At 50.5% G+C, this 12,925-nt stretch overlaps 6 protein-coding genes across 6 annotated transcripts; 2 read left to right on the top strand and 4 right to left on the bottom strand.

The window, feature by feature from the left end:
- Nucleotides 1-16: 16 nt before the first annotated feature.
- On the bottom strand, nucleotides 17-564 carry G6M90_00g025220 (uncharacterized protein; the record flags this gene model as incomplete). Its single annotated transcript, XM_014692574.1, has 2 exons — nucleotides 17-201; nucleotides 267-564. The coding sequence occupies 2 exons, from the start codon at nucleotides 562-564 to the stop codon at nucleotides 17-19; spliced, it is 483 nt and encodes a 160-aa protein (XP_014548060.1).
- Nucleotides 565-933: 369 nt separating this feature from the next.
- Nucleotides 934-3,538, bottom strand: himD_1 (Transcription factor himD; the record flags this gene model as incomplete). The annotated part of the gene is made up of 4 exons (XM_014692575.1): nucleotides 934-1,907; nucleotides 1,969-2,255; nucleotides 2,308-3,060; nucleotides 3,399-3,538. The coding sequence occupies 4 exons, from the start codon at nucleotides 3,536-3,538 to the stop codon at nucleotides 934-936; spliced, it is 2,154 nt and encodes a 717-aa protein (XP_014548061.1).
- Nucleotides 3,539-4,096: 558 nt separating this feature from the next.
- On the bottom strand, nucleotides 4,097-5,305 carry G6M90_00g025200 (uncharacterized protein; the record flags this gene model as incomplete). The annotated part of the gene is made up of 2 exons (XM_014692576.1): nucleotides 4,097-4,690; nucleotides 4,766-5,305. 2 exons carry the CDS (start codon nucleotides 5,303-5,305, stop codon nucleotides 4,097-4,099), a joined length of 1,134 nt encoding a protein of 377 aa, XP_014548062.1.
- Nucleotides 5,306-5,754: 449 nt separating this feature from the next.
- G6M90_00g025190 (uncharacterized protein) lies at nucleotides 5,755-7,175 on the top strand (the record flags this gene model as incomplete). Its single annotated transcript, XM_014692577.2, has 4 exons — nucleotides 5,755-5,963; nucleotides 6,024-6,310; nucleotides 6,362-6,506; nucleotides 6,563-7,175. 4 exons carry the CDS (start codon nucleotides 5,755-5,757, stop codon nucleotides 7,173-7,175), a joined length of 1,254 nt encoding a protein of 417 aa, XP_014548063.2.
- A 394-nt stretch (nucleotides 7,176-7,569) lies between these two features.
- On the bottom strand, nucleotides 7,570-9,923 carry G6M90_00g025180 (uncharacterized protein; the record flags this gene model as incomplete). Its single annotated transcript, XM_014692578.1, has 6 exons — nucleotides 7,570-7,985; nucleotides 8,042-8,540; nucleotides 8,594-8,852; nucleotides 8,907-9,593; nucleotides 9,665-9,756; nucleotides 9,843-9,923. 6 exons carry the CDS (start codon nucleotides 9,921-9,923, stop codon nucleotides 7,570-7,572), a joined length of 2,034 nt encoding a protein of 677 aa, XP_014548064.1.
- Nucleotides 9,924-10,907: 984 nt separating this feature from the next.
- G6M90_00g025170 (uncharacterized protein) lies at nucleotides 10,908-11,774 on the top strand (the record flags this gene model as incomplete). The annotated part of the gene is made up of 2 exons (XM_014692579.1): nucleotides 10,908-11,090; nucleotides 11,145-11,774. 2 exons carry the CDS (start codon nucleotides 10,908-10,910, stop codon nucleotides 11,772-11,774), a joined length of 813 nt encoding a protein of 270 aa, XP_014548065.1.
- Nucleotides 11,775-12,925: the final 1,151 nt, after the last annotated feature.

Below are 12,925 nucleotides of genomic sequence, written 5' to 3'. Positions count from 1 at the left end.
GACAAAAGAACAACCCCTATGCACTTTGCTGCTGAGTCCAAAACTTCTCATCGTACCAGTCCATCAGCTTACCGCTATACTTCTTCTGCCAACCTTTAATGCCGCCCTTGAGAATGGCGGCTGACATGCTTGCTTCGCCCATTTCGTTGAGATAATCCTGCATCCAGCCTGCACATCTAGGACCGCGGCCATTCGAGCTTCCTGTTTGGGAGGAGTCAGTCTCACTGGAGGTTTCGTAAACCATGTGATGAAGTGAAGCAGCTCACCGCAGTAGAAGATGATGGTTTTGACATTGGCTTGTTTACACAGTTGATAAATCACGGGCCGAGTTTGATATAATGTGTGAGCGGGAAGGTTCAGAGATGTGGCGATTGTGCCGCCCTCCCAGTCCGTTCGACGAACATCCACGAGGAGAAAACTCTTTGCGCTATTTGGTCCGGCCGAGGCATGGCTCTCCAGGAGCTGCGCGACGTCTTCTGGCTCGAGGGCGTGAACAGGAGCTTTCGGCTCCGGGAATGATGACCACCATGGCGGGGCATCTTGGGCTTGGGTGACTGCCGACATTGGCATTATACGAGGGCAGTACGTTAGAGGCACTAGGCGCAATACTTGGTGTACGTACAATGAAACTTATGGCTGGAAGCAAGGATGAAAGGAGACTAGGTGGTCATTACCAAGAGATACTGAAGGGGAGAGTCTTTCGCGTTGGAGTAGATTTGGAGGTCAGTTGCCCCACCAAGTGCGTCCCTGCCGCGGATGTAAACTGGGCTGCAAACTGAGGCATATCAACAGGCAGTCATCAAAGTTGATCAAACAGAAAAAATGTCATTATAAATAGGAGTATTCCTTCCAAATACAGATCGCCTATACATTCTATGACCAGTCCAATCCCATTTCCGAAACGCCACTCATGTCATCTCCAGTAATGGTATTTCACATCTGAGGCTGTTGCCCTACCGGCCCCTGTCCCATAGAATTCATAACTAAAGTTCCCCAATCCAAATATCCGTCAAACCAAACAGTAGGGTCGATTCCATCCAAAAGATCTGAAGTCCAAGGAGTGCTATCCAGGAAATTTTGAATCTGAGTTTGATCCTGCGCGAACCCGTTATTGGCCATACCGTTGGGAGGCTGACCCATGTTGGCAGACGACGTTTGTGGGTATGATCCTCGCCATTCTTGAGGATGTGCAACCTTGCTTAACCGATCATGGCCTTCAGCTGCAGCAGCTACAAGCTCTGCCCAGCGTTCGAGTTTGACACGCGTGATGCGGACTTTAAGAGCGCTAAAGGTCCACACGTTGTTGTCCATCTTCTCTTCCTCTGGTGCGGTTTGTTGGAAGATATTGTTGACTTGCTCACATTTCGAACACAATTCGGAAAGTATTTCCGGAATATTAATCGTCAATCCTGGTTGCGACTGGAGCTGGGATTGCAAACCAGCAAGAGCTGCGATGAAATCTTGATCCACAGACTCGCCACACCGTGGTTTCTGGTCGCCCTGATTGTACCCCTGGAATGATTTGGATTCGGATAGCCCATTAGTACCCATTTGTGAATCTGCATTATACGCTGAACTGCCCTCCCCAAGAGGCATGGGCGTGCCTCCTTCGTATACCGTCCTGGGCGTTGCCAGCTGCGCCCATCGCCCCAGCATCGTGATAGCGTATACTAATTGCGACATGATAGTGGTAGGATGCCTGAAGTAAGAAGAAGCAGGCACCGAAAGCCAGCTATCAAACCAGTTTCGGAGCGCTGCACTAGACTGATAAAGCTTATCGAGCGGAGTGCCTCGACCAAGGGGTCCGGCTGTGAGGGACTGCGAGAGAGAATTGACAAATGCCAAGTCGACTGCATGAGGCTCGTAGAGTCTAAGCATTGCCGTGTTGAGATATGACAAAAAGGCGCCTGCAAGCTGTTAGTATATTCATTTTGCATCGACTTCTGCAAAGACTGGAGAACAACATACCGTCATTCTGTAAATTTGGAGGCAGAGTATTGCGCATTGTCTCAATTTCATTTTGGAAGGCAGCAATGTAAGCCGACATGGGTGCAGACGGAAGCCCGGGAATATCTTCTACAGCCTTATCCTTAGAATTGAGTTCAAAAATGCGTTCTGTCAACCGCTGCACTCTGACTAGGTAAAGAAGAGTGATGTCGGATTCATATTCTCTCGAATTTTCAAGCACGTTCATACAATCCTGAATGTACGCCGTGTATTTCAAAGATTCAACTCTGTTGAAGCTGACTGAGATGCTGGGTCATGTTAGAATAGGCTTTACAGCTGTAGCCGGCGCATTAGACTTACTTGCACGTCAAAAACCATACTCCGAGAAGAGCTCTTCTTTCTTCATTTGTTCGCCCAGGAGGCTCATCAGGTCTCGCCACCATCAATCTCGCCTGCTCTCGTAATCCAGGTGCCCAATTCAGACCTAGGTCAACAACAAGGCTCATTGCCAAGGCAATCAGATTGTTCATCTGACCATGCATTAGGCAGTGATACTGGTGCCAAGAGATCATGATCATCACGCCTTGCAGCAACTCCAATGACCTAGCTGAGCGGATGAGAACATAATCGGCAATGTGGCTCATCAGGCGGTACATCTGAGCTCTCATTGACCTCAGACTGCGAAATGATGTGACCATTCTGATTGCCGACATTAGGAATGGTCGGTTAGAGCGTAATTCAGATGCAGAAACCGATGGTGGAATGACAACAAAGGGGAAAACAGGCAGCATCTGGGTTCGGTAGAGCTCCAAAAGCACATCGTCAGAATCTGGCGGGGGAGGTGCATCACGAGGTGCATCGCCAGGTTCGGGGCGGCAAATACATGCTGGAATTGCATAACAGTTGTATGTCTCGGGGATCCTCCAGGAGCTTGAATGTGGCATGTATGATGTCGTAGAGTTTGTTGACGGCGTATCATGAGTTATGGCGGAGTGCTCTCTGGCAGCCACATCACTAAGAGCACCTAGCGCAGATTGATTATTGTTCAATTCACCCGAAGCTTGGAGAAGGTTGACCAAGCCATTCAGTCTCTCCTCAATCTGGGCGGTTCGACTGTTGTGCGGTAGTTAGTGCATTGTGAAGTCGTCATCACACTTACACAACCCCAAGATGAGCCGAGGTTGGCCGGGAAATGGACATGCGGCCTTGAATAAAAATAAACATTGCATTGCAAGGGCAATAAGTTACTCACGATGGCTTTGCTTGACGTTTTTTGCGCGGTCGATGAACTTGTCCCGTACATTCCTTCAAAAGCCGCTGACACCTGCATCAAAAAAACATGTGCTATCAGCCGACATACCCACCAGACACATGAAAAACGAGGCGGACAATTCGGAACTGAGGTCAATTAATTCAGTCGGGCAATTTCCAGCCCTATCAAAACCACTTACCTGTCACACTTTGCGCTTGGGCCTGGGTTTGATCTGATGCATTTTGCTTTGGCCGTTGCGCACGCCGAGCACGCCGCTCCCCATTTCGCCGTTGGGAGCTTGTTGTCGTCAGCCTTACTCTCATCATCTTGGTTCGCCATGTTCGCCAGTGGCATCACATGACCAGACAAACGCCGTCCAAGTCCACTGATGTGGTACGTAAGGCGGTTTTCTTCAGCCTTTTCGGCTATATTAAGTTTACCCCGGCGGGCTTTTCGCTTGGAAAGAGAACAAAAGCAATGCGATGGAGAATTGGAGGTGGTAGGATGATCCGGCAGTCTACGGAAAAGTCCGTCCCTGGGTTCATAAGCTAGCCTGGCGCATGTGATTGGCCCTGGAGGATAATTGCGGAGAATAGCAAAAACGCCGCACGCGGTCTCCTCATGGCCTGAAGACGGGGGCTTCAAGTGTCAACGATACAGACAGTCAGCTTAAAAGGCCGGGCAACGTAAATGCCACAAATCATCATTGATTTGCGGCTCATGCGAGCTTATTATGGCCCTCCGTAAACAAACAAAAGATAATCTGTTGGACGGTAATTGCGAATTCAACACCATGTATCGATACACCCTATGTTACATTTCCTTCCCTATGGATGTAGAACAGAAGCTCTTAAGTATACGTAGAAAATCCCACCCCAATTGATAATATGATCCAGTCTATTTGGACCGCGAAACGCCAGCACCAATTACACCAGGAAGCTGCTCCTCGCCAACGTTGAACAAAATGCTGATGGCTAAATAGAGAATACCGACCAAGGCGAGAGTGAAACCAGCAAATAGCCAGAATGCAACACTGACGTCCTTCTTTGCACATGTTGGACCAGCCCAGGTTGTCAGACTTCCAGACGTGCTCCGGGTACGTTGGCAATGGCAAGAAAAGCATGCGGCGGTATTCTTGGACCCATCGACTTTGGCATACTTGTCTTGACACTCACCATGCGAGGAGCAGTTGCGAGTGCTGGCCATGCACGCTTCCTTAGTTTCATAGCAGGCTTTGATCCGCTCGCTTGAGTCAAAGATGGGGTCCGGCTTGGGTGTTGAGGTCGGCTCAGCATTTGCTGCAGGCCTGTCAAAAGAGGAAATGACCTGTTCGGCTTGACGGCGGCGCAGCTCTTGTTGCTGCTCGTCTAGCCAATTGCTAGAGCTCTTGGTTGAAGGAAGGGCGACGATAGTTGTCTGAAGTTCCCCGGACTTCGCAAGTCGGATGAGCTGTTTGATTTGTTTCGGCACCTCGTCGAGGAGTTCTGGATTCTAAAGCACCGTTAGCATCTCGCACTCGCAGTCCTCGGAGTGGCAGCTTTCCGAAAGCTATGCATTCATACGTACCTTTTTGATACTAAATTTGGCTGCAGCAGAACGCTTGCCCGCCCAACAGTTTTCTAGAGGGTTAACCAACTGTTGAATAGAACACTTGCTTCCATCAGCAACACCTGCCCTGTAGAAGTCCAGCTCCATCAGATCTCGGTGCGCCTTGTCAGAAGGCGGGTCTGCTATGGTGAATGATGGACTCATGCTGAGTGCTTTTTGAAGGTCCTTCATCTGCTTGTCATCCATGCCCTCTAGCATCAAGACTAATTGGCTGGGTTCGGTGGCTTGTCCGTCCGAGAACAAAGGAGGAATGTTTTTTCCGAAGCGGCTGATGAGAGAAACTGCATGTTCAGGGCCGACGCCATTCGGGATATCGTGAAGGGACAAGCCCCGACCACTGGGGGCAAGTCGTTGCAAAAGTAGTAGCCGAGCGAGACTGGGGGTGATCGCGGGAGGCGACGACGCATCGCCGGCGGGCACAATGAACACTTGGGCGGATTGCTGTGCGGCAGCAACGTACCCCGCAAAGGCGGTAATGAGCCCGGTCGTAAGCTTCATGATGGATATTTTCTGATCCGTGAAGCTGCTGGGTGTTTGACGAGCCGGAGAGCTTGAGACGTCACCAGCTTGACGTGGATGGGCTCCACGCTATGCGGACGAGGGAGGTGTGTACGAGCTACCGGCCACCATGCGTGTGTCGGAAACACGGCGCCAGATACTCCGGACTTACCAGGCGGCGCCGGTACTGAACAGTGCAAGCCCAGCCAGGACCCACGCAACATTGAAGGACCCATGCAATGCCACCACCGATGGCCGAACCAGCGAATATCTACGTTACCAGCTTCCCACACTTGGCCTTTCTCATTTGTCTCCTGCGTTAGTTTCATTTCATCGAGCGGTGTTATTCTTCTTTATTCCTATTAGCGATCCCTTCCTGAGAATACTTACCCACCGTCCCCATTACGTCAAGACACACCCTATTCTCTGTGCGTCGCAGCGATCGCGGCATGCTGCCCCGAGCGGCGGCCGCCTTTTGGCGCGCCTCAACAGCTTCGAGCTTCATTGTCAGACCAAATATTGTACGCCGGGTGCCGCAATCGACTCGACCACTCTCACTATGGCCCTTTAAGGGGAGCAAAGTCCCACATGATTTACCGGTGTACTTTCCTCGACCTCCTCCGGCACCGAAATCACATGCATTTCGAAAGCGACTGGGGTAGGGCCGCCTCTGATTTTGTTTCCACGTCGAGATTTACGCTGACTTGTATCCTGATAGCCGTGTCGTGTTTACTACGATTACATTATATGTGTGCTTCCAGATATTTGCGACCGTCGTTTTTGATCCACTTCTTGATTGGGCTGATCACGAGTGGGATAACCTGTCTGACAAGGAAAAGCGAGAAATGGAGGAGATGGCGGGTGAAGAAGACGACCCTTTACTGTTTCTCCCTTTCCCATTTACAACCAAGGAAGTGAAGCAACCCCCATATAAAGGTTCCGATCCCGAGTGGCTTGCGTTCTTGGCTGTGAACAAGGACCAGCAGGTTCAAAAAGATATCAAGTGTACGTGGAAACTGTGTACTTGCCACGCTCGCTGGCTAACCCGATGAATAGTCGGACTTGCGGAAATCATCCGTCGTGGTGTGGAAAAGAATCCAGGCTATGTAAGGCTACTGGGAGGAAAAGACATCAAACTCAAGAAACTTTGGCTCGATATCATATACCCCCCAGCACCTCCGCCGAAACACTACGTATCTGGGTAAGTTGTCTCTAGCGCATATATATGAATGCAATTCCTAACTGATAGGCGTGAAGGATCATCATCGATGACGAGGGCATCTTCTGGGGCGACAGACCAATCGACTCCGTCGCCGCGAGCCACGTCAACATGGCTATATACCCCAAAGCTGTAGCCTTGACTGTTTGGACTTTTGTCAACTCTCTCTGCAGACAAACAGCACAAGATGTAGCTAAAGCCCTGGGATTCAACACAGAACCACCCCAAGACACATCGTGGCAAACCGTCGCTATTAACCGCATGAAGGAGCAAGGAGCGCTAGGCTCGGGGGGCAAGCACGCCGTCAAGGTCCCCAGCACTACCGACAAGCCTGCAAACTTCCCTTTCCCAACGGCCAACGGGGATCTTTTCGGACCTTCTATCGGCAGCGACAATACCCAGCTCGACCCTCGTATCCAAGGTGCTCTCCACGCGGCTTCCATGACGTTCACCAAAAACTGGCAGCCTGTGAAACAGCCCCCGAGCCGTGGGTGCATCCGTGTAGATGGCCTGGTGGAATTGCAAGGTAAGAACGCCGTCATGGCCGTGTATGTTCTGGGGTGGTATGATCCCAAGCAGAAGAACTACATGGCTATTCAAACAGGCCTGAAGCATTTGATACAGCTGAAACAGCGGCCAGCTGCAGGTTGAAAGTGGCAAATGGCCATGTTGTAAATTAGTACCGGCAGCGGGGGCTGGCAAAAGTCAAGCATGGGATTGGCGCTAGCAAACGGGGATTCTTTTTTTAAGTGATACCATAGACCGTTCATTCCATATGAGTACGCAGGGAGCTACGCTTCTCTATACATCGTGCACTGCTATACATAGGCCACAGAAGTATTAGAAATTTGTATTCCTTACACTACAATTTTATGCGTACACTGCGCATAAAGACCAGCAATGCTGTTTACCGTCGCTCAAGCTGCAAGACCCAAAGCCAGGTCCCTTCCTAAAAAACATTGCACCAGCAACTCCAATGTGACCCAAGATCAACTCTCCGTAGCATTTACCAAAAAGCAACGTCCATATCCACGTCTGAAATGGCTTAATTTCGCAACACATTAACATAAGCTGTAAACACCTCTAGTTCAACCTCTGGCCCTCCTGGGACGCGCTCATGCCGAGGAATGGCAGCGATGAGATGCGCCTCAATGACATTAACGCCTGGGTGGAGCATGACGTCGAATGCGCGCTCCTGGGGTAGCTGGTTAGGGATAGGCTGATGGCATGGCTTGAGAGGCTGTTTGTCGATGAGAACCCAGAGACTATACTGGCGGTCTTGGAGGAGGTCTGGGAGCATTGGCACGATGAAGATGCGATTGATGATCGGGGGGACGTTGACGGTGCCGGATTGTTGCATTTCATGGGGAAGAGGAAGGACATCGAGGAGGACGGGGTCACCGGGTTGCATGCTGGGATGGAGTTGGATTCGAAGTCTAGAAATGAGTGCGTCTTTGATGCCTGGTAGAGTTTGTTAGCACATTGATTTGAATTGGTGATGGGCGATCTGAGCGTACCCTTTCCTGGAGCACGGAGTCGTTTTGGCTCTACATAGCCATTTGCCATTGGATTCGTGGACTGTATTTGCGGAGGTCCAGCGGGTGGCGGCGGCGCCGGCGGCGGCGCTTCCACGGCAGGTGTTGGCGGCCCAGGAGGAGCTTCCGCAGGAGTTTGAGCGAGCACTGCGGGAGACATTCGCGCACTTTCCTCTGCCTTGAGACCAACATGTGTTGATGGGCTGGGCGAAGGCATTGAGGCCGAGGCGCTTCGTGCTGCGTCGAGCGCAGGCTGTCGTGCTGTGCCATTGACATGAGAGCCACCAGCGGGGGGTTCGATAGACTGCGCTGTCTGTGGCGTTGGTGAGTCAACAGAGCTTCCTCGGCCACCAACAAGGATGGTAATTTTCTTCGATGAACTGGGGGTATCGATGGATTGTCCAACCTTCAATTTGATCTTGGGCTGCGCAGGTTCCTGAACCACTGCCTTGGCTTTCTTGAGTTGCTCGTTGAATGCTTTCTAGAGTCGAGGTTAGTCCCAAAACTACGGATTGTAGGGCCAAAGCTACATACTTCAAGTTCTTGGGCCAGTTCATAGATTTCGCTGCCCTCTTCATTGTAGAAATATGCGTTGTTCCACAACAGCTTGGCTCTCTCTGCTAGAGCATTCCAACTCTTGAAGTCGCTTATGCCCGTGGGGTCTCCACGGCCTTGGATGCCCAGGACTTCTTTCTGAAGCTTTTTTAGTGACAAAGGGTCGGAAATGACTCGATAGTAATCTCTCAAGGCGCGGGGTGGCAAATTGACGAATGGTTCAAAATATCCCTCGTACCTAACACCTGATTAGTTATCTGTGATGATTGGGTTCCGTCTTGAATGTGCGTACTCTGGCTCCTTGTAACGTAGTAGCTCCTCGACAATCTTTTCCTGCGCCTGCTGGAAGTTCAACCCCTTGAATGGTACATTCTTATACTCGTGGTCAGGACGGCCAGCCGGTCTGGCTCGACGCGGACTGTTTGTGTGTGATGCCAAGTCCAGCGAAGGTCGGCCCCTAGACCGTTTTAAGATGATGGATCTGCGCCTAGAAGCTGGTTCTTCATCATCCCCCTCCTCCCCCTCCTCCTCAGCCTCCTCAGCCTCCTCCTCTTCTTCTTCTTCTTCGCCGTCCTCGTCTTCTTGCTCCTGGGCTGGCTCTTCTTCGCCTTCGGCATCTTCATCCCCCTCCTCCTCTTCTTCCTCTACTTCTTCACCATCTTCGGGTGGTAGCGGAGTTGGCACTGCCTGATAGTTCCGCGTTTGATAAGCTGGATTCGTTTTGGTCATGTAATTACTCAATGCTTTTCTAACGCGTTCAGCATCTTCGAACACGGTTGATGAGCGAGGGTAAAACTCTTTCGCGTTTGCAATCATTCGTTTGAAATAACTTTCTAGTTCCGCAAGGTTCTTGAAACCTCCTTTATTGAGTTTCTCTTCAATAGATGTCAAACAAATAGGCATCCGAGTTCGCTTGTAATATTCTGCATTTCCTTCCCGAGGAAGCAGGTTCTCAAAATATATCGCAACGAGCCGTCCACTGTCAGGCGAGGGTCCAGTTAGATTTGCTTGTCAAGTATTAGCATTTCATATCAGAAACACTGCACTTACCTTTTGTCAGCAGTGCGGCGTATTTGCTCAAGAAAGGCGAGGCCGTAGGCTGTAGTTGATTCACGGGACTCGCCCTTGGAGAGATCGAACTCCTATAGTCAAATTCTTTTAGCGAACTCATCAGATCGCTTCAACACCATTCACATGGCTTTGACCCAAATAGCAAACATTGACTTACTGCTAACTTGCGACGTTTGGCAGAGCGATCATCCGCCTCTGTGGCCGAATGGCCATTTGCCTTGCGCTTGCTGTCCGTCATGTTGAAAATCACAGACGCAGCGGTCGGGGCATCACAACCAAGCGAAATTCAATTTGCTTCTTTCAGGTTGTCAAGTCGGATTGGTGTCTAGAACCTCGCCAGCTGTTACGGGAGCTCGCGAAGACAGTTTAGATTGCACTCGACGCGTGATTGTGATGTCGCGTTGCCGTGAGGTACATGTGCTGCGCACAAGGCTGCAGATTCGGAAGGATAAATCGAATACCGCGCAATTAGTCGTCGCAAAATTGTCTCGCAGACTGCCAATGATGTGCTGGCGTCCAAGCAGCCAAAAGGAAGCTTGGGATCTGGAATCTGTCGATGGTTAGGGCGACGGGGTTTGGGAGAGACCAGCGTTCTACAGTTGCTTTTCGAATTCAAGGTACAAAAAAGCACGTACCAGGCAGCTCTGCGCTAGTCCAACCTTGGTAATAAGGCAACAAGGCAGAGATTCGTTCAAGGTTCTCACACATTCTCTTTCAGAACAGAAGCTCTTTGTCAGTGAAACATGGGGAGGAGTAATATATTGGGGGTTTGTAGTCGCCAAATGATTGCTTTTATGTAAATAATAGCATTTTCCCCCTTCAGCCATTGACTATGATTTCCAGTTGCGCTCATACTTTCCAATAGCGAGGTGGTCCCTCATCGAACAAGGTTTCCCTGGCGTAGAGGAACTGCTATTGGGGCTAGGCTGAATAAAGTCAAGGAAAAGTACTGGTAAGTACTCGGCCATTCATTTATCTAACATTGAGTCTACCCAGTACATGGTCTCTCATGAATACCTTAGGTACTTAGATCTGGCAGCGATCAGTACAACATCAGGTTTGCGCCGCCTCTACTTGCACCGCGGGAAGAGCCAAGTGGAACCAATTCCCCCACCACCCACCAAAGTGTGTCATCGGTGAATTTCACAGCCCATTGTCGCAAGCCGGCTGACTTTTAGAACCAAGGTCTTTCGACATCGTCACCCCATTGTCAGGTTCCAAGATGCCTAACGGACCACCCCCCGGCTATGATCAGGCGACGGCGGAACGCAATACAGGCCCTCGATCTGCTGGGCCGATTCGCAAACCGGTGCAGCCACTCGATCTGCCCATCATCAAGCACCTCAACACCAAGCGAGTGGTGCTCGCATCAGCTTCACCTCGGCGCAAGGCCTTGCTCCAACAAGTATATAATAAAAATGCGCCGCTATATACGTATAGAAGCTTACCTAGGAAACAGATTGGCTTAAACAACCTGGAGATCACCCCCTCCACAAAGCCCGAGGACGTGGATAAAGCAGTCTATGGACCCTATGAATATGTTGCTGAGACGGCTCGCCGAAAATGTCTCGATGTCTACACGACATGTTTAGAGACGCACCTAAAGTCGATACCGGACCCCGACGTCGTAATTGCCGCCGACACAATCATCGCCACTCGAGACGGCCGCATATTAGAAAAGCCCCGGAGCGAGGCAGAACACATCCGCATGCTGAAGCATATGCGTGATACAGAGATGCATCGTGTCTTGACGGCTGTAACGGTGCTGGCACCTCGGGAAGATGCACAGCATCCCGGCTACTGCATTACCACTCACACAGAAGAGACAAAAGTGTACTTCTTCAGCGAAGCGAACGGCCTACCGGACGACGTTATTGAAGCCTACGTAAAAACCCGCGAGGGTGCAGACAAAGCTGGAGGCTATGCCATCCAAGGGATTGGCGGCATGATACTCGCTGAGAAGATTGAGGGCAGTGTGGACAACGTGGTGGGATTACCAGTCAGGCGATGTTTAGCCATGGCCGAAAAGGTCGTGTTTCAACAGGATGCGGATGAGTTTGACGATGGTGCCACCGATGAGGATGATTGATGCAGTGCAGAAAGACTTGTGTGATTGTCATTCGTGCCGGACACTCCCGAAGTATCCGCAACTAGCAATGCAAATTCACAAGCGTAGCTTGTGACCTCGGACTGTCGACGGGCACAAGGGGAAATGATGATACCAGGATTAGTCGTGCCAGGTGGCACTAGATAGAGTGATATGGGAAATGTTGGCAAAAAATAGATCAGATCGAATCATCAGGAAAGCATGAAACCGAGGCTTCCGCAGAAATTAATACACACGGTACATTACTTGTAGCACATCGATCTGGCTGTAGTTGACTTCCATCTATCTAACTTTAGAAAACTGGAGGTAATGGCATGTGGAAGTGTCAAGGAGTACCTAGCAGTTACCCCCTGCGTCAATCAAGATATATGCCCGGCATCATCCGTTCACAAGATGGCCAGATCAGTCAAATCCAGGGCTCTCACGTCCCATTGCGTTCTTTTAAATGCTTCATCTCCGTTAATTCTACCCTTCCCCGGACGCAGGTGGTGAGATGTCAAGTAGTTTTCTTTTGGCGAACCCGCAGGAATCAAGCTCCGAGGCCAATCTACTTGAGTACCTACCTACTTACTTAAGTAGGCACTTATACGCCAATACAGTAGCTGGGTCAATTACTTATGTTTGGATGTGGTACGCATAAGCCGTGCCTTGCTCCGCACCCTAAAGTACGTACTTAAGTGCTTATATCATGTACTACTTCGTACGCTGTTGTCTGTTGCTCCATATCCCGTTCCGCCTTCACAAGCAAGACCCGTGCGGCTAGCTGATGCATGTGCTCAATGCATAAAATGTGCATGTGATTTTGCATGGGGACTCCAACGACTCGGCGCCAACTGGCTTGCGCAAAGCCCCTTGGTAGTACCCCGTACTTGGTGGTAGATTGCAATGTCCCCCCACTAACCGAACCCATCCATGCCCCGGCCCAGTTTCTCGTCTCACATGAAGTCGTTCGTTGCTTGTTCCAACTCACTTCTGTTCCGCATCTAGCAAAGAAACATATAGCCGACTTGGTTCCCATTCCCACCACTGCCATCTATTCGTCACTCCTTTTATTCCAGGCTCCTTCCTTCCACAACAAAGCGAACCAGCGCGTGGCAAACTATTCCGTGGTTATAGTCATCCCTGTCCCTCTC

Source organism: Metarhizium brunneum, chromosome 1 (assembly GCF_013426205.1).
Source record: "Metarhizium brunneum chromosome 1, complete sequence".
Classification (NCBI taxonomy): domain Eukaryota; kingdom Fungi; phylum Ascomycota; class Sordariomycetes; order Hypocreales; family Clavicipitaceae; genus Metarhizium; species Metarhizium brunneum.
The sequence above is the reverse complement of the archived record's forward strand: the minus strand, read 5'-3'. Positions and strand labels throughout refer to the sequence as shown.